The 16,345-nt window shown below is 53.3% G+C and overlaps 6 protein-coding genes across 6 annotated transcripts; 2 read left to right on the top strand and 4 right to left on the bottom strand.

Annotated features, from left to right (window-relative positions):
* Nucleotides 1-287: 287 nt before the first annotated feature.
* CDEST_10128 (Putative AMP deaminase, metal-dependent hydrolase) lies at nt 288-3,960 on the bottom strand. The gene is made up of 4 exons (XM_062926286.1): nt 3,803-3,960; nt 2,118-3,721; nt 942-2,062; nt 288-882 (listed from the first exon to the last, which is right to left on the bottom strand). Exons 1-4 carry the CDS (start codon nt 3,957-3,959, stop codon nt 522-524), a joined length of 3,243 nt encoding a protein of 1,080 aa, XP_062782337.1. The 5' UTR covers nt 3,960; the 3' UTR covers nt 288-521.
* A 213-nt stretch (nt 3,961-4,173) lies between these two features.
* CDEST_10127 (uncharacterized protein) lies at nt 4,174-5,923 on the bottom strand. Its single transcript, XM_062926285.1, has 5 exons — nt 5,574-5,923; nt 5,484-5,509; nt 5,408-5,424; nt 5,007-5,350; nt 4,174-4,944 (listed from the first exon to the last, which is right to left on the bottom strand). Exons 1-5 carry the CDS (start codon nt 5,832-5,834, stop codon nt 4,345-4,347), a joined length of 1,248 nt encoding a protein of 415 aa, XP_062782336.1. The 5' UTR covers nt 5,835-5,923; the 3' UTR covers nt 4,174-4,344.
* A 600-nt stretch (nt 5,924-6,523) lies between these two features.
* On the bottom strand, nt 6,524-10,300 carry CDEST_10126 (Putative protein phosphatase 2A regulatory subunit PR55, WD40-repeat-containing domain superfamily). Its single transcript, XM_062926284.1, has 6 exons — nt 8,755-10,300; nt 8,622-8,662; nt 8,418-8,515; nt 7,695-8,346; nt 7,042-7,637; nt 6,524-6,955 (listed from the first exon to the last, which is right to left on the bottom strand). Exons 1-6 carry the CDS (start codon nt 8,796-8,798, stop codon nt 6,932-6,934), a joined length of 1,455 nt encoding a protein of 484 aa, XP_062782335.1. The 5' UTR covers nt 8,799-10,300; the 3' UTR covers nt 6,524-6,931.
* A 99-nt stretch (nt 10,301-10,399) lies between these two features.
* CDEST_10125 (uncharacterized protein) lies at nt 10,400-12,170 on the top strand. The gene has a single exon (XM_062926283.1). The coding sequence runs from the start codon at nt 11,167-11,169 to the stop codon at nt 12,166-12,168; it is 1,002 nt and encodes a 333-aa protein (XP_062782334.1). The 5' UTR covers nt 10,400-11,166; the 3' UTR covers nt 12,169-12,170.
* A 729-nt stretch (nt 12,171-12,899) lies between these two features.
* Nucleotides 12,900-13,739, top strand: CDEST_10124 (uncharacterized protein). The gene is made up of 2 exons (XM_062926282.1): nt 12,900-13,188; nt 13,282-13,739. Exons 1-2 carry the CDS (start codon nt 12,902-12,904, stop codon nt 13,724-13,726), a joined length of 732 nt encoding a protein of 243 aa, XP_062782333.1. The 5' UTR covers nt 12,900-12,901; the 3' UTR covers nt 13,727-13,739.
* Nucleotides 13,740-13,758: 19 nt separating this feature from the next.
* On the bottom strand, nt 13,759-16,027 carry CDEST_10123 (Putative Mg2+ transporter protein, CorA-like/Zinc transport protein ZntB). The gene is made up of 6 exons (XM_062926281.1): nt 15,338-16,027; nt 15,174-15,287; nt 14,796-15,103; nt 14,713-14,736; nt 14,320-14,631; nt 13,759-14,250 (listed from the first exon to the last, which is right to left on the bottom strand). The coding sequence occupies exons 1-6, from the start codon at nt 15,843-15,845 to the stop codon at nt 13,915-13,917; spliced, it is 1,602 nt and encodes a 533-aa protein (XP_062782332.1). The 5' UTR covers nt 15,846-16,027; the 3' UTR covers nt 13,759-13,914.
* Nucleotides 16,028-16,345: the final 318 nt, after the last annotated feature.

Raw genomic sequence — 16,345 nt, 5'->3', positions numbered from 1 at the left:
GTGACGACTGCGGCCTGTATGCTAGGAATACAGCAGGTGAATGGCTGGAAAACGACTGTGGTCATTACGAGTGCATGCATAAAAAAGCAAGGCCCTTTCCTTGCTAGGTCAGTAGGTAGGTACCTGATGGAAGTGCCAACCTAAGGTATCTACGTGTAGAACCCAGGTACATGACGACATGACACAGGTACCTAAAGGTAGGTAGCGGGAAAACAACCGCCATCTGCAGCGATTCGTTCCCCGCAACCAGCCTCGTTTCTGGGCTCCCACGTAGTAGGTAAGTATAGGGATTGGATACTGATTGTTGCCCCCCAAATTGAATCGATGCCACTTCCAGCGGACTCGTAGATTCTAGCCAATGTACGGCGTAATGCAACTACAATTCAAGGTATCTCGATGGCCCGACCCCAACCAGCCAAGTACCTGTTTACCATACCATTTCCCGATTCCACGTTCCTAAACCTTGACTACATGGCGTCAAATCGACCGTGACCCTGTCTACAAGCAATCCTATCGCCTCACTAACTGCTGCCCGTTTGGCTTCGGCTGAAAACACCTGGGAAAAGCTTGGGATCTTGGCCTGATGTATGCGGATCATTCGGCCATGACCCTTCTCTGGACTGCACAAGACTGGAAGGAGATGCCACCACATCGTTCCGGAAGACGGCCGCACTGCCGGGCCCGCCCGGCCCCGCCATATTCTCGTTTTGCCCATCGGAATCAAGGGCAGGTACAGCAGCGGTCTCGCTAGCTGCGCTGCCGTGTTCGCGGTGCACCACGGCCTGGTGCCCGCCAATGATGCTTTGAGCTACGCTCTGCTGGTCAGCGGTAACAGTAGACTCAGAAGATCCCTTGGCGCTGTAGGCGATGTACTTGTGAAGCCTGCCATCTGAGTTAGCATACTTGCATCATTTGGTGAACACCTCTACCGTAAAACTCACATGTCACGTTCCTCCCTCAGGGTCTGGTATCTGAACTCTTCTCTACGGTCCGGCACGTTCGTCTTGACCATGGCATTGCCCGCCTTACCAGGAAGCTTGAATTTGGGACCAAGCCATTGTTCCTTGATAGCACTTTCAAACCCACTTTGCTTGACAGAGTTTTTTGCAAGCTCGCACATATCCACCGGGCTCAGCTTGTAGATCTGGGCCGCCACCGCGTACTCCTCCATCAGAGGTTCCTTGGTGAAGGCAAACTGCAGTGGATCATCTGTCGAGAGAGACACGTTCAACCCGCGGCGGAAGTACTGGTAAAACGGGTTTCTCTCGTAGGCGAGGAACAGCGCGTTGTTACTCAGCGGAGACATGGCAATCCCAATCTGCTCAAGGTAAAAAATGTACTGCAAGAGCGGAACCTTGCGCAGCAGCAGTCCATGGCTGATGCTGTGGCAACAGAGAAGAGCCACAGCAAGATGCTCGCTGTCACCGGCTTCACCGCAGTGCGGCCGCAACACGAACGTGTTGAACCCCCGGCGCTTTCGTAACGCATTAAGCGACGACATGTTGGCGAACAGATAGTAAAGCCAATAACTGTAGGGAGGGTTCTGCTTCGAGTCCCACACCTTCGGCACCGGGAACTTTTTGAACAGGCGACGCTCAACCTTGCTCTCGTCGTCGACGCTGTCGAAACCAATAACCCTCTGCAAAAAGACGTGAAGCTTCGGGTGGCTCGAAGGATCCCTAGATACCTCAAATAGAGGCTCGAAGACATTCTTCACCACCTGCTCAAAGGTGTCCATGAGGCCGCTCGCCTTGTACACATCATACAAGCGCGGAATCTGAATCAGCCACCGAACGTTGTGAGAGAAGAGCTTATTGTCGACAACCCAGGCTGCGAGTTTGTCCCACTCGTCGAGAGATTTACCGTAGATGGAAATTCGCCACTCCACCATCTGGTACTTGCTCGACTCGAGATCAGCAATGACCTCCTTGGTGATTTCGGCCAAGTATCGTCCGTTGATAAAGTTGTCCGTCTTAAGGAAGATTGTTCGAAGTCGAGACTCGCCAATGGGGTTGTACTTGAGGTTGAACTTGTCGAATCTGTGGAAAGAGTCGGTGTGCGCCTTTGGGGTTGGATTAGCCATCACGCTCATGGGCCCAGAATGGGTGCAAACTCACATGCATATCCAGAGTATCGATGGAAAGATCGTATGCGGTAAGGTTGATACTCTGGAAGACCTCTGCTAGAGTGAGATGCCGATCATCGCGATAGAGCACCACCTCATCAGGACACTTCTTCATCTTGCTCTTAATGAAACGCAGGAGATGCTTCTGGTTCATGCAGGCAGAGTGATGAACGTGGGTGTCGACCTTGCGCACATTGTAAAAGTCTCTGTGGGGCACTTTCTTACTGTCTGCCGTCTCTTGGTACTCGTTGAGAAGGGCATATAGATTGAACTTGCCCTCGAGGTACTGAAGTCGGCGGAAGGCAAAACTCTTGCTAGGCCCATCTGAGGAAATGCTAAGAATCTGGTCCAGATCCATGTAGAACTCTCGGATGGTAGGAACACGGACAATAGGAGCTCCGTTGGCCTCGGCTTCCTCGTCCTCGAAGACTTGGTAAACACCGCTGTCATCTAGCTTGAACGTCATCTTGTCGGCCGAGGGAAGGGGAAGTAGATCGTCCATTTTGAAGTCCTCGCCAATGTCTTGGCCGGGCTTTCGCTTCTTGGGTGTTGGCTTCGTCTCAACGTCAGGCACCTGACGACCCGCGTAGTCGCCAGCGGCAGGGGGCAAGACCATGCTGCCGGCTAGGCTGTTGGATGCACTAGTGATGTGCTCGGCGGTGGTCACAGCTCTAGAGCGCTCAGTTCCCCATGCTGGCTGGGGTGGAGGGGGGTAAATCGACCAGGACGGCTCATCCCTTGGGTTGTCATCCGGCCCCTGCAGAGAAAGCCCAATGTACCTCTCTCGGAGATCCATGATGCTCTGAATGTTCTTAGAGATGGCACTGAGCTCGGCTGTGATGTGAGGGTCCGTGTCCGAAAAGGCAGCTACGCCGAGGGCGGTAGGATGGTTCGGGATACCGGTATTCGAGCCAGTGTTGTGATCAAAATTCAAGTCGCATGGCTCTTGGTTTGCAAGTGCTTGTGAGCCTTCTTGAGAAGGACGACTCCGGGGAGGGGGCAAGCTCTCCGCCCCAAAATATTGGTAAACGCGCTGCTGAGTCGGTTCCGGTAGCATCGCGTCCTCGTGCGGCGACGCCTTCGCACTCGACGTACCGCGTTCCTTGCTCAAAGGGGACGAATCCATTGGGTGCTCGACCGCTCGCGGGCCGACGGTGAGATCGCGATGCTCCGAGCCGACGATGACGGGGCTGCCATGAGGAGGCGTGGAATGACCCTGAGACCACACACTACTCCCCGTCTTGAGCTGACCAATTTGGCTCCGTTGATAGAAAAGTTTGGCGTCCGTCTGGCTCATCTGGCGCTCCGCAACTGGGTCGTAAAAAGCAGTTCGGGTGGGAAGGTCGCGAGGAAGCATGCCATCCTGCAGACCAGCGCCGTCGTGACTCTGTCCGCGGGGTGATACAGGATCTGCATCTGACGGATGTACATCGTCCTTGGTTTGCCCTCCCGACCCCTCGGAGCCTGTGTCACCTCGGGAACCCTGAGCGGCTAGTTCGCCGTCAGAATCGGTGTCCACGTCATGGAGTAGGAACGTATTGTCTCGTTTGGGAGATGTCGAGGCGGATGTTGGGTCTTTTTCAAGGAAACTTGTGTCTAAATAGAGTGGTTCTATCAGCATGAAGCTCAGAGCTGAGGGAGGGATCTCGACGGTCGCATTTGGGACGAACGACTTACCAGCGTAAACATGCCAACTATGTTGATTTGGGGGAAGAGGCTTCAAAAGGGTACATACCAGCCATTTCGAGAACCTAGCCTTTAAAACCCTGTCGCAAAGTGTTGTAGAGCGCTCCCCCCCAAGAAAAAAAAGAAGAAACCCCGAAGCAAACATCATGAGCGATGGGCAGCCGAATTATGATGATAAGATTTTGGCCTATCGCTATCGCTGTACCGGTTAATCGCATTGATGGAGACACCATGTGGGATGTCGATTGGATAAGAGGCTTGGAGAGCGGTTGGCTCCGATCTCCGGCATACAGTCACGGCGGGGTCCTATAAGGGTGGAGTATGTCTACAATTAACTAGTTGGGTACCAAGCGGTAGCCATTGTCACGTATCTTATCCGTCCCTGTAACTCATTCCAAGCCGAGTTTGTGACTCAACCAAGACTCAATTTTTTCACGGTCCAGGCCCGTCGTGCCGAGTCACCATGATAAACATTGGTCAATTTATCTCTAATACTTGATGAGCACATCTACACCTTTACATAACGCAGGGCTCTATTTCGTATCCGACCCCTTCTGTACTCTCGACGTCTTGGCTCTAGAATCTAATGAGTATAGTCCTCCGGCACCGAAGACGATGATTGCTCCAACCAGCGTTCCCACGGCCAGGCGATTTCCAAAGAGCCATATGCTCAAGAGCAGGCTGACCAGCTTGCGAATGTTCAGCACGATGGTGACAGTCAGTGCTGAAGACACAGCAGCCAAAAGGTTGACACCCCTGATGCATGCGTACTGTGTAAGAACATTTGTTGCGAGGTACGCAAGTTGGCTCGGGATGCGAAATTTGGCCATTCCTCCTCCAGCATCTTCACCAAAGCCAGGGCCAGTAAGCTGTGCCAGCAACGGCAGCGATAAGGGTGGGCTGTCGGCCAGTCGTCGAAATTGACGGATCAGCGAGGGCGCAAATGGCAGGAAAAGTGGCAGGGATAACAAATGCGAGTAGAACAGGTTCTCTCTCCACTGAGGTCCGTATTTCTTGTACGTCTCCTCAGTGTAGAGACCCATGATGGCAGAGAGAACTTGCGCCACGAAGAGAATAATGAGACCGGTCCCAAACGCGGGTCTATCGCTTTTCTCGGCTGATTTTGATGAGTCCTGTTTTTTTTTTGGGGGCAATGTCAGCGCCTCTTCTTGATTAACCTTGTATTGTGGCTTGCCTTGGATTGTGCGTCCGACCACGCTGCAGTGATGACACCAAAGGTTAGAAGGACAACCGCTACAATCTGTATGCGCGAGTACTTCTTCCCGTAGAGGGTCCCAGCAATCATTGTTGTGATGCTTCCACCGGAGCGCAAAATAATGTGAACAGGAACGGAGATGTCGTAGCTGAAGGCGTGGTTGTTCAACACGTTGATGCTGAAGAACAGCACAATATTAATGATCCACCGGCGCAAAGGAACCCTGTTTTCCCGGATAAAGAAGGGAGGCCTTGATCCGTCAAATTGAGAGAAGTATCCGGTGATGGCTACGAAGAGAAATTGGACGAAGGTCAAGAGAGTTCCTATACACAGCGCTCGTCAGCACGCTGTCGCAAGTCAGCGACCTAGATTGAACATACCGCTCGCGGGTTCGACTCTAAGGAGGCGAAGTTTGGTGAGCAAATGACGACAAGATGGGGAACAATTCGCACTGACTTGATAATAGCCTCTAAGGCGTAGACCTATGTACAGGGATGTCAGCGCGTCGATTCCCTGGAGCAGTTGAAGAGGTACGGGATAACCGACATTGGAGCAGCATCCGCCAAAGATCAGACCAAGCATAACACCAACTGCGATCCATTGGGCAAATAGACTTGTGACGATGCGGCCAGCTATTTGTATGGGCTTCTCAGTCGAAGGGTGTCCGTTCATGGCCGATCCATTGGCGTTGTCGGTGATGTTCTTCTCGTCATCGTCGCCCCGGGGGGCGGGTTCCATCTTCTCCGAGGAGAGCGATGAAATGCCTTTCGGCTGGCCGCGTCTTCGGGTAGGCGCCGAGGAGGTCATCGAGGCCGTCGGAGCCTGTGTAGGAACGGTAACAGTAGGGTGTTGTACTTTTTGGGCGGGTTTCAAAATAGAGAGAGAGAGAGAGGTGTAACGTGCCCGGCAGATTGCAAGCAACCAAGACTCAGAGTGGCCAATGACAGCGGAACAGTTAACAGAAGCTGCCAGGCTGGCGAAGCGGGGACTCCACTTAATGCCTAAAACGAGCAAGCTTGCATCTGGTCTAGTGTCTTCTCGCGCCTTACTTGCCGCACTACAGCTTGGTCCAACGGCACAACCAACTCCAAGTCGCGGGTATCAAAGTCACTCAAGTCTGTAAAGAAATTGGGCGTCAGCTCGTGCAGCTATTACCAATGAGGTTCCTCACGTGTTTGTACTGAAGCTAGACATTAACAACTAAATAAATACACAGAATGACCGTTACTAGGTAGTGGGCGGCGCGTCATTCCCTGATAAGATAAGGCATTAAGCATATCAGAAACCTCCTTACCTACCTAAGTGCCTTAGATACCTACCTAGGTACATAGGTAGATACAGGCTGGTAGAATTCTACCTAACTACCTCTAATGTTTTTGGACTGATCACACACACACACAAACAAACCAGAGGAGCGAAAAGGCGGCTCTGGAGGAAACGTTTAGTCCGTCCTGACTCAATACAACCAAACATGCACATACATCATTTCATTGTGAGAACTTCGTTGCCTTCAATTCTGCGAAGAAATCAGCGAAGCATCGCCACCGTGATACGGTTGGCGGGTCCATCTATCCATAGTGCTTCTTTCATGTCATCCACCACTTCTCAATCCCATGCTTCCCCCAAGCGCCTTTCGATGGCCCGTTGTACCCAGCAGGTTCCTTCCTGCTGCTCGTATTGGCCTCTCAGTCCCCGAGTTTAGCTGGCAGTGACGGCGGTCGTATCAATCAGCCACGGCTGCGACACAGATCACGGACGGCTCTTCCTATCGACAAAAATTGCTTCATCGTGAAAGCCGACGCCCTCGACCCGCATTTTCATACCGTCCTGCCACGCCATGTTCCGTCACTCATGAGCCCTCCCCACTCAGCCTGGTCCTCAAGGAACCCAGTCCTTTGCCGACTTTATAGTGCAGAAAAGACGAATAACTGCGCCAGGAAATGACATGTCAGCACGTTCAATATTTCGGCGACAACACGGAAAGGAAATGGAGTGTGCAGCAGAAATATCTTACGTTGTTCGTCGCCGCAATCGCAATGCTATCCTCAAATGGATGCCAACTCATGTGTAGGATCTTCTTGTTGAAGTCGATCTGGTCGGCATCAGTTTCCTTGCGCATTCTTTGTCCCTGGCCGCCAGCTCCAGCAGCAGGGCTACCAGCACGAGAACCTCCCTTCTTGCCACCGTTGGTTGCAGTTGGGCTGGTAGATGAGTTGATGGGCGTCGGCACGCCAACCTTCTTGGCCTTGAATGCCGACTTATCAGCCTGCAGCACCACCTCGACTTCTTTCTCTGGGTCCGACGGGTAGATCATGAAGTTGTTGTTGTAGCTGCCAGTCATGACATTCTTGGCGTCTCCTGAGAAGACTACCTCGAACTTGTCAAATATGCTGTCATTCTCATACGTGTCGCAGAGCCGGGGACGCAGGTGTTCGTGAATGGGAATCGTCTTGACTGGCTGGCGCTCCATGTTGATATCCCATATCTTCACAGTCAGGTAGTCACGAGAAAGAATGTAACGGCCGTCGTAAGAGAAGCGAACGTCCGAGATTGACGAGATAATTTCGGAGAAGAATGACCTTGAAGATGGGTCTTCTTCTTGTTCGAAGACTGGTATCCGTCAGGCCGCGTCAGCTACAATCAGATGGGGACAAACGCTAAACGTACGCTTTGCATGACTGTCGCACAGGGCGCTCTGACGCATGTCGGCAAGCTTGATGGTGCCCTTGGAGCTTGCATACATGAACCAATTACAGCTCAGGGGATGAAATTCGGCGGCAGTTATCACCTCGGTTAGCTCCTCCATGTTGGCCGGCTTGATATCGACAATGTTGAAGCTCTGATCCTGAATGTTAAGGTTCCACAAGTTGATGCGGAGGTCGTCGCTGCTGATAAATGTCTCGCCATCGCTATTGACTGATATACTGTTGATGTGGTAGGCGTGGGCATTGGCATAGGTCCGGCGGGGCACAGCGGCGACGACGGTGTCGTGGTGAGTGAGGCGAGGCATGATCAGGTCCTCGGCGTTTTTGAAGCGATGCGCAGGCGACTGTTTCGGAGCGCCTCCACCTCCAGCGAGGTTTGCGGGAGTCAGGTCGTCAGACAAGTTGTTCTCGGCAACGACCTTGAGCGACTTCTCAAAGACCTTCCATAACTTGATTGTCTTGTCATTTGTTGAGAGCAGGTAATGGGATGCATTCTGTCGGCGGCACCACTTGATCTTGTTGATTTTCTCCTCGATCTCCAAAGATTTCAGGTAGTCGAACTCGGGCTCGTGGGACTGAAACTCCGTATGGAACTTGTACTCGCATGTCTTTTTCTGCTCGAGGGCATCAGTAATAGCCGCATAGCAAGTCGTCATCGTATATCAACGGGCCAGGCCAGACTCACCGTCTCGTTCCGTTCGAACAGCACAACACGACCGCCCTTGTCTCCTGTCGCTAGGTAATTGCCCGTGTGATCGAACTCGACCGTCGAGATGATATCAGCTAGACGAGAGGATGCCGAATTAGATATACGCAGGACGAAATGGGTGCAGCATGGACCTCGCGGAAAGGGTGGCGGTAGACACGGGTGTACAGGTAGGTGACTGACCTTCGGTGATGTCCTCCACATCGCCCTTGTCGCCAAAGCATCTGTTGCGTCGGGTAAGCACTCAGTTAAGCAGGGGTGGGGCAGCCATGTCGGAGATGAAAAGAAGACAGGGAGCAAGCAGACGGGCACATACTGGGTGAACTTCCACGTGGGGGAGTTCGTGTCACTGTCCACCATGATTGCTGACCAGCTCTGAGATGTCTAAGAAATGGACCTGTAGATGTTGAGATGGACGGAGGAGGCGAGGTGGCGGGGCACGTCGAGGAGGGGCGAGCTCTAGTCGTGCTGTGGAGGGGAAGCTGTCTTTCAGCACGGGGCGAGGCGGATAGGGTTGGGATGAGCCAAACGAGAGTCGCACTTCGAGAGGCGTATCGTATCGGCGGTGTTGAGAAACTTCTGCGACGATATATGCAGTCGATGTAAAACCACGCAGGCGAAACGGAGTAGAGAGCGAGGGGCAATTGCGGCGACGTACGGCCAACGATTTTCTGTTTCCCTTTGGGATAAGGTAGGGCCGGCGGGTTGAAGTTGACGGACGGGGGAGGGAGGGGAAGAAGGGAGGCCAGTAGGTAGCTCGCGGAGATGGGTTCCTTAACAGAAAGGAAGCTTGTGCGTGTTGCGGTACTGGACAAAGCGTATGGGGATTGTGACTAGCAGAGCAATTTCGTCGGATGCAGCGACGGGTGAGGTTTTTGGGCGACCTGGGGATGTTGGTCGGGAGTTGTACTTTATTTCTTGGGGGGGTATCGCAGCGCGGCAGCGGGCAGACCAAATACAGGGTGCAGGAATGCGCAAGGTTGAGGTTGGGGGTGCGTTGTAGTAGGTGTGTGAGAGAGTGGGAGAGAGGCGGTGCGGTGGGTGATGGATGTGATGGAAAGAGGTGACGCTAGGAAGGGCAATGGATGTTGCGCTGCTGCTGTCCCCGACCGGTGGTGGGCTGTCTGCGGTCTGCCGGTGCTGTGGTCTGTCTGCTACACTGCGATGGGAACGGGAATGGGGATGGAAATGGGCAGTGAGTGAGTGGGATGAGCAAGTGAGGTACTTCCGTTCCGTCAGAGCGGACGGAAGGTACCGCAGGTAGCTTAGGTAATCTGACAATGTAGCCAGGAGGCAACTAAGATGTGGGCGGCATCGTGTGCGTGCGGCAGCTGCCCTGCATTGCTTGAGGTGGCATCGCTACATTTATCCCGGGTAACTTTTCTGCTACGCCGACATTGTTCAAAAACCATGATGCCTTCCATTTCCATTCGACACGCAGATGCGGAAGTGGAAGCTACCTTCCGTCCTCAGACTTCTCAGCTCACTCGCCTCACGCATATCCTGGGTGGGGTAGGTAAGGAATCCATTTATATTTCTTTACTCTGTCGTGTGCCGGAACCGTTCAGCAGGCGACCCAGGCACGGTGAGGGGTGCTAGGCATCCCGATCGCATCCACAACTCTGAAGCTTAAGCTGCGCTACCCAGCTGAGCGTCGTCACTTTTGACCTCGCTCGATTACCTACATGCCTGCCATGTTCACGATTATTACATCGAAGCAGAGGAACAGAACGCACACAAAAAGAAGAATGAGAAAAGAACGTGTCTGAAGGCCGAATCGCTTGTCGCCTCAATCATCACCCGTCCCTCCCTCCGTTCGTTCACCGCATCAATCACCACTTAGTCTAGGTAGGCAACAAAAAGCCGACAACAGCAGGGTTCGAACCTACGCGGCCGAAGCCATCAGATGAAGATATGAATAATTCAAGTCTGACTCCTTAACCACTCGGACATGTTGCCTCCCAGATCGATACCGATACTAGCCTTGATTCATAAACATGTTGGCTAGCTGCGGGACGCTCAGAGGCGGTTGCGGATATGCGAGGAAGAAAACAGATGCAACTCCACCCCCCTCCCCCCATTCTCTGGGCAGTGGGTACTAGCCGTCCGCTATTTCCGGCAATCTGAAAAGAGGCCAATGCGATCCTCGTTGAGACCTGGGCCAGGTGCTTGGTGAATTGATGGATCAATATCTTTACGAAGTACGGATAGGCAATATTGGTATACTATGTGCAGATAATGGTCATTACACATTGTTAGGGCGGACAGGTGCCAATTAGCAAGTACATGCTCAAGATCAAGAAGTGTTTGCTGGCAGACCAGGTTCTTTCTACATTTGCAACCTCGCTTCTTTATCGTTTGTCATGTGCCTGTTATGCTAGAGTCTTTCTCCCTTCCATAACTTTTACTTGCAGCTATGTAGTGGTTTCAACCGAATCTAAGCACGCCATGCATGTGTAACTTAAAAGCTCTGGTATCGGCTGATCGGAGCTCGCTGCGAGACGCCCGGCCAAATGGAGCGATCAGCGACTGGCTTCTCGCTCTCGATTCGGGCCCGTTTGGGTGCCAACCTACTCGGAGAGTCACGAGCAAGAAATCTCGGTGGCCCGACATTCCCCCAAGCCATATCTTGCCGGCTGTGCACCGTAGCGTTTAGTCATTTCCAAGCCAACACAGCATCATTGCTCACACCGGAACCCACAACCGATCGCTCCTGGCCGCCTCTACCATGGACCAACACAATAGCCATGACGCCGAGAGCAAGTTCAAGGGGAAGGGAAGAGAATCATCCTCTACAGCGCCCACCAGGATCGAGGGCGAAGGAGACACTCGAAACCAGCAAGGAGAAGGTGATGCACAACCCGAGCCTTCATTCTCAAATCGCCTTGCAACGTCAGTAGTCAACCTCTCCCGAGTTGCCCTGGCAGGCCGCCCTGATATTGATGGGCTCCGAAGCGGGACTTCTTCGAAGGCCGAGGCAAGCACCGGCACCAACTCTGCCCAGGACTCTGGGAGCCGGGGACAGGCTGCTGTCTACCGCGGCGCAAATGGCGCCGTTGCCGGCCTTGGGACTGCGTTCTCTTCGTCGCGGAACTCAGGCACAGGCGGCGAACGGCAGTTCGACGGTTTCATGGATGCCCAAACAGCGCTCGACAATTCGGTCCAGTTACAGACACCAAGCGAACTCCAGCCAGGCCTCGCTGGACCGGGGAACATTTCGCACAGCTCTCGCTCATGGAGCGTCGAGTCCGACGTCAAGGAACAACAGGCCAGGGACGGTCAGCAGGTCATTGACTTGCTGAACGCTCCAGGCGAGTCGGATGGTTTGGATTTCATGTACGACAGCATCCAGACCTTCGTTTCACTGGAAGAAGAAGAGTCGTTGAGAGAGGCGCTATTTGGCAGCAGTGGGGATATCACCGTCTCCAACTGGACTCCCCTCCTCGACTTTGAGCCCGACTTCCTCCAGGGGAACAGCGCCACGGAGCTGCAGCAGCATTTTGGCGTCGCCGATCCTCGGCAAGCCAGAACCATGTGGATGGATAGCTGGAACGACGTGCTCACAAGCTACACGGACGAGGTTTGGGGCGACCTCGGTTCCCTCGCCCGAGAAGCGCATCGAGAAATCCAAGAGGCGCGCGGGCAGGGGACACTGACGACTGTGGATTCTGGGGGGATGCATGCGCTTCAGCGACTCCGACAGATTCTAGCGCACGTCCGGGGCCATTAATTGGCGCGAACATGGCTGGTTTTGAAAGCCATGGACCGGGAGCCCAGCGGTGTGAGAGCAGGGGTTGCTATGCCAACAACGCCCTTGACCCAATGACATCATGCCATTGCAGCTCTTCGTTGCCCACTTGGCCAGTGATGCCCAGCAAAGCCCAGCCACCTACCTAACCCATCCTTCCTGTGTCCCCTCATGGCCTGGCTTTCAAAACCGAGAAGAGGAGGAGGCAAGGAGAGAGCCCAATGCATGCAACCCACCAAAAAGACGCAGGCGGGGTTGGGCGTCTTACCTTACACGCAGGCTACCGACGGACACTGATACACGAACAGGGAAGAAACATGGGGGTGATTGATAGCAACGGCCGTGGCTGGATGTGAAGCCGGTTGGCAGCTGAGGCCTTACCGTCGTATTGGATCATTCGTGGATGGAAATAAAAGATCGCTATTCTAGCTCTGTAGCCCCTCCCTCACCTCTTCCTCTTGCTGCTTTTGCTTTTGCTGCCACTGCTTCTCCCCAAGCCTGCATCGATTCCATGGTCAGCCTGCTCGAGAGTCTCCAAGATAAACTCGTGAATTGAAAGCTCTCAGCCAAAGAGAAGACACCGGATTCTGCAACCCAAGCAACCTCTTGGCCACCGGCCGTCCGGACGCTGCACTGCATCGGGCTCCATCACCACTTATTAGCCACCAATCTTGACTCGCTTGCTTGGGCTTTACGCTGCTGGACAACCAGAGCGATGAGGTTATCGCGGTGGACGACACGTCTGGCATTTCTCGCAGCGACCAGCTCGTTCTTCGCAGCTGCGGAGCTGACCCCGACGCCAACCCGAACCAAGGCGCCGATCCCGACGGCGGCCTACGTGGCAGGTGGATCACCATTGAAGCTCTTCAGGCGGCAAGACTGCCCGGCCGGCACTTCTTTATGTTCAGATTCGCTCGGAACAGCCTTTGAGGGCGTCTGTTGCGCAACGGGACAAGCCTGCGAACTTGACGATAACAACCGGCCAGCATGCTGCCCTTCAGGGTACGGATGCGCCTCTCTCTCTTCCCCTCTGCAAGGAGTGGGAAATATTATGTTATCACGTCGACAAAGCTGACAGTTTATCTCACACTATAGGGCAGTATGCACTGGCACTGCTGCGACGACAGCGCCCAGCGCTCCGACGGCCGTCTCCTACGTGCCGAATGAATACTTCCCATTTCCGTACATTGCTACGTCTCTTGACCGCGGCGAATGCTCATCTGCCGTCAGCCAGTGCTCTCGGAATTACCAGAGCTGCGTGACCCAGCTCGACGGAAACTCGGGCTTCGGTGTGACTGTTGTCGTTCCCGGCGGAGGCGGCACCACGGTCGCCGCCACTCGACCGGACGTCGGAACCTCAGCCACCCCAATCTGCTCCAGCTTAAGCTCCCGCGCCTGCTATGGCTTGGAGAACGAACAGTGTGCGCAATCGACAACGGTTAACGGTGTTGTCATCAACGCTGCGGCACGTCCAACGGCGGCTTGCATGGCCGGTATCGCTGCCGGCGTGGGAGTGGCCGTCTTTGGCGCTTTGCAATGAGATTGCACGACATGATGGGGATCTGCTATAATCACTGTATGAGGATGATTACGATGCAGATGTTCTCTCGCTCCCTTTCGTCATATTTCCTATTTGGTTTACTGTACGCGACATCGGCGGGGTGTGGTGTGGCGGCGCAGGCGAATATCCCCGTCGAGCTGTCACATGCATGTCGGCCTATGTACATCTTATTGCTCGTCTCTATCATGATGTACATTCGAGCCAATGAGGCCTCTTGCCCTTCGCGAGACTGAATCAGCCCAGCCTTCGAGGGTGTCGCTAACGGTCTCCAGCATTCGGCCGAAGAAGAAGAGGCTGATGAAGGAAAGGCCAGCGATGATAGCGAAACAGATCCAGTACATCTTGGGCGTGTAATGCTCCACCAGATCGGGTATCTCCACGGAGAAGTAACTGGTCATGAAGGTAATGGGGAGGAAGAAGACGCTCAGTTTGGCAAGGAGGGTTGCGCTCCTGCTCAGGCGAGCAGTGGCTTGCGAGTCCTTCTGGGCCGTGAGGCTGAAGTACTGTAACGTGGTGGACACCCTCAGCAAACATTGAAAACGGCACGTTGTGTCGTTTCGGTGGCATCTTACCGTATCAGACAAGGCCTTTTGCTCTTCCAAGCGTTCTTGAATCGTGTTCAGCATCAACAGCTGCAGTCTGTCTCCGAGGCGTTCGAAGCGGCTCCTAGCCGATGAGGATATGTTGACCTCGCCGGACACGTTTTCTGATGGCTCAAAGTAACCATGTTGACCGTCTCGAAATGCATCAGCGGATCGCGGCCAACAGATACGTCGGATGAGGTTTCTGTAACTCTCAAAAAGATGTTGAAGTTGGCGAAGTTCCTTTCTCAGCGTGTGGAGAGACCTAATGACATCTTCTGTCCCGACTTTTGTTCTTCGGCCCTGTAGAGATAGATATCAGCATTGACTCATGCGTTTACTTGGCATATATCCGGCAAATGAACGTCTCCTTCCCTTACTTACCCTACTTCCAAAAATCTGGTCGCTCTGTTGGGCCACGTAGTACCTCATTAGCGGGCACTCCAAGATGTTTAGTTCCTACTTACCAAGTGTTCGAGCTGGAGCTTGGAGGTTTTTAACACAGGCATGGCTGCTGAATAATCCTCGAACAAATAGTAGAACAGATTACTTGAGCCTTCACATGCGGCCTTGGATCTGGGCTCCGTGATACTCAGCGCTTGCCTAACTCGTTTGAACGAGACGAGTCTGTCGGTGAAGTCCGCTATGCCGTGATTCGAGAGTTGGCATAAAACACTCAGGGTGTTAGATCTCATGCTTTGTAGTTCATCTCTGGCCCAGTCTTCTCTTCCAGGCTGTTCCGTCGGCGGTATCTCGTGGAACGATATAACAACGACTGAGGCAGCGTTTAGCTTGTCGCTAGTGCCGCCATCAAGAACAGGTATGGGGTTTCATTGACGACGTACAGTCAGAGCAGAGAGTAAGCCAAGACCAGTGCCAGGGCGGCAACACTCTCTGAGCCTTTTCGGTATCACCAACTGAGGGTCGACGGTGCAGCCAGTTGGCGCCGATGCAAAGAACTGCCACACATTAGACGGTTGCGTGAGACATAATCCTTTTTCGTACTCACACTCCTTGCCCTGATCTATCGACGTGTAGTTGACCGTCTCTTTGACCAACTGGTAGATTTCGATATCTTCTAGGCTCTGCTCTGTTGTGTGAGTTGACGGCTGTACCTTGGGCTCGTCATGCATCAACACCGATTCGATATCGCCCTGCTTAGAGCCTTGTTTATTGTCTACCTCCAACACAGATGCTAGATTAGGAGCCACCATTAGGGCCTGTAGCCTTGGAGAGAATCCATAGCGGTTGCCGATCTGCTTTACCACCGATGTTTGCTTGCTCGGAGACCAAATGTTGATCCAACGTACCATGCCCTCGGGAGCCTTCAGACCGAGGAGCACTCCAAACTCGTCAGAGCTTAGGCCACAAGCAATTCTAGCCTCATCGTGATTGAACTCGACGACAAAGTTGCGAGCCTGATTACTGGCAGCCTGGGCCTTGACGCTAGTGTAGACATCATTGTTGTCGAGATCCCGGAATTTATCCCGCAGACTGTCTGTTAACTTTGACGCCATGAGTTCGAGTCTGCGACCAGAAATTGGGCACGTGTGGACTGCGAAACGTTCACGCGCGCGAGCAGCAGTTTGTTGTTGTTGTTGTTGTTGTTGTTGTTGTTGTTGTTGTTGTTGTTGTTGTTGTTGTTGTTGTTGTTGTTGTTGTTGTTGTTGTTGTTGTTGTTGTTGTTGTTGTAACAGGTAGGTTGGGATTGGATAGGCAGCCACCGTCACATCTTATAATTAGATATCTTGCGGCAAGCTGGATGATGCAGCTAGCTGGTTAACTTGAGTAAGCCCCCCACTCTCTGTCTGGTTCCATTCGCTGTCACAGCCTGTCAGGGCCAAGAGCTGAGAAGGTTGTCTTCCGTTGGTTCACAGTGGCTATGCCCGTCAGCGCCAAACTTCGAGAGGGACAGGGGGTCGGTCGGCATAACGAACCAATGGCTAGATGGCTGGTACATTGTCTATTTTCCTCTTTCATTCAATGTAATGTTTACTCAAGATGACGAAGTGCTTAT

This window comes from Colletotrichum destructivum, chromosome 6 (assembly GCF_034447905.1).
Source record: "Colletotrichum destructivum chromosome 6, complete sequence".
Lineage (NCBI taxonomy): Eukaryota > Fungi > Ascomycota > Sordariomycetes > Glomerellales > Glomerellaceae > Colletotrichum > Colletotrichum destructivum.
This window is presented reverse-complemented; position numbering and strand designations above follow the sequence as displayed.

Bases quoted from the DNA above. Each gene is read 5' to 3' on its own strand.
- CDEST_10128 (XM_062926286.1), bottom strand. From the start codon at position 3,959: ATGATGTTTGCTTCGGGGTTTCTTCTTTTTTTTCTTGGGGGGGAGCGC. The intron at 2,063-2,117 runs GTGAGTTTGCAC...CCAACCCCAAAG, and splicing joins TCGATACTCTGGATATGCAT to GCGCACACCGACTCTTTCCA. The intron at 883-941 runs GTGAGTTTTACG...CTCAGATGGCAG, and splicing joins CTGAGGGAGGAACGTGACAT to GCTTCACAAGTACATCGCCT.
- CDEST_10127 (XM_062926285.1), bottom strand. From the start codon at position 5,834: ATGACCTCCTCGGCGCCTACCCGAAGACGCGGCCAGCCGAAAGGCATT. The intron at 5,510-5,573 runs GTCGGTTATCCC...CCCTGTACATAG, and splicing joins TTGGCGGATGCTGCTCCAAT to GTCTACGCCTTAGAGGCTAT. The intron at 4,945-5,006 runs GCAAGCCACAAT...AAAAAAAAACAG, and splicing joins GGTCGGACGCACAATCCAAG to GACTCATCAAAATCAGCCGA.
- CDEST_10126 (XM_062926284.1), bottom strand. From the start codon at position 8,798: ATGGTGGACAGTGACACGAACTCCCCCACGTGGAAGTTCACCCA. The intron at 8,516-8,621 runs GTCAGTCACCTA...CCTCTCGTCTAG, and splicing joins TGTGGAGGACATCACCGAAG to CTGATATCATCTCGACGGTC. The intron at 7,638-7,694 runs GTACGTTTAGCG...GACGGATACCAG, and splicing joins GTGCGACAGTCATGCAAAGC to TCTTCGAACAAGAAGAAGAC.
- CDEST_10125 (XM_062926283.1), top strand. From the start codon at position 11,167: ATGGACCAACACAATAGCCATGACGCCGAGAGCAAGTTCAAGGGGAAG.
- CDEST_10124 (XM_062926282.1), top strand. From the start codon at position 12,902: ATGAGGTTATCGCGGTGGACGACACGTCTGGCATTTCTCGCAGCGACC. The intron at 13,189-13,281 runs GTACGGATGCGC...CTCACACTATAG, and splicing joins CCAGCATGCTGCCCTTCAGG to GGCAGTATGCACTGGCACTG.
- CDEST_10123 (XM_062926281.1), bottom strand. From the start codon at position 15,845: ATGGCGTCAAAGTTAACAGACAGTCTGCGGGATAAATTCCGGGATCTC. The intron at 15,288-15,337 runs GTGAGTACGAAA...AATGTGTGGCAG, and splicing joins GATAGATCAGGGCAAGGAGT to TTCTTTGCATCGGCGCCAAC. The intron at 14,251-14,319 runs GTAAGATGCCAC...ACCACGTTACAG, and splicing joins AAAAGGCCTTGTCTGATACG to TACTTCAGCCTCACGGCCCA.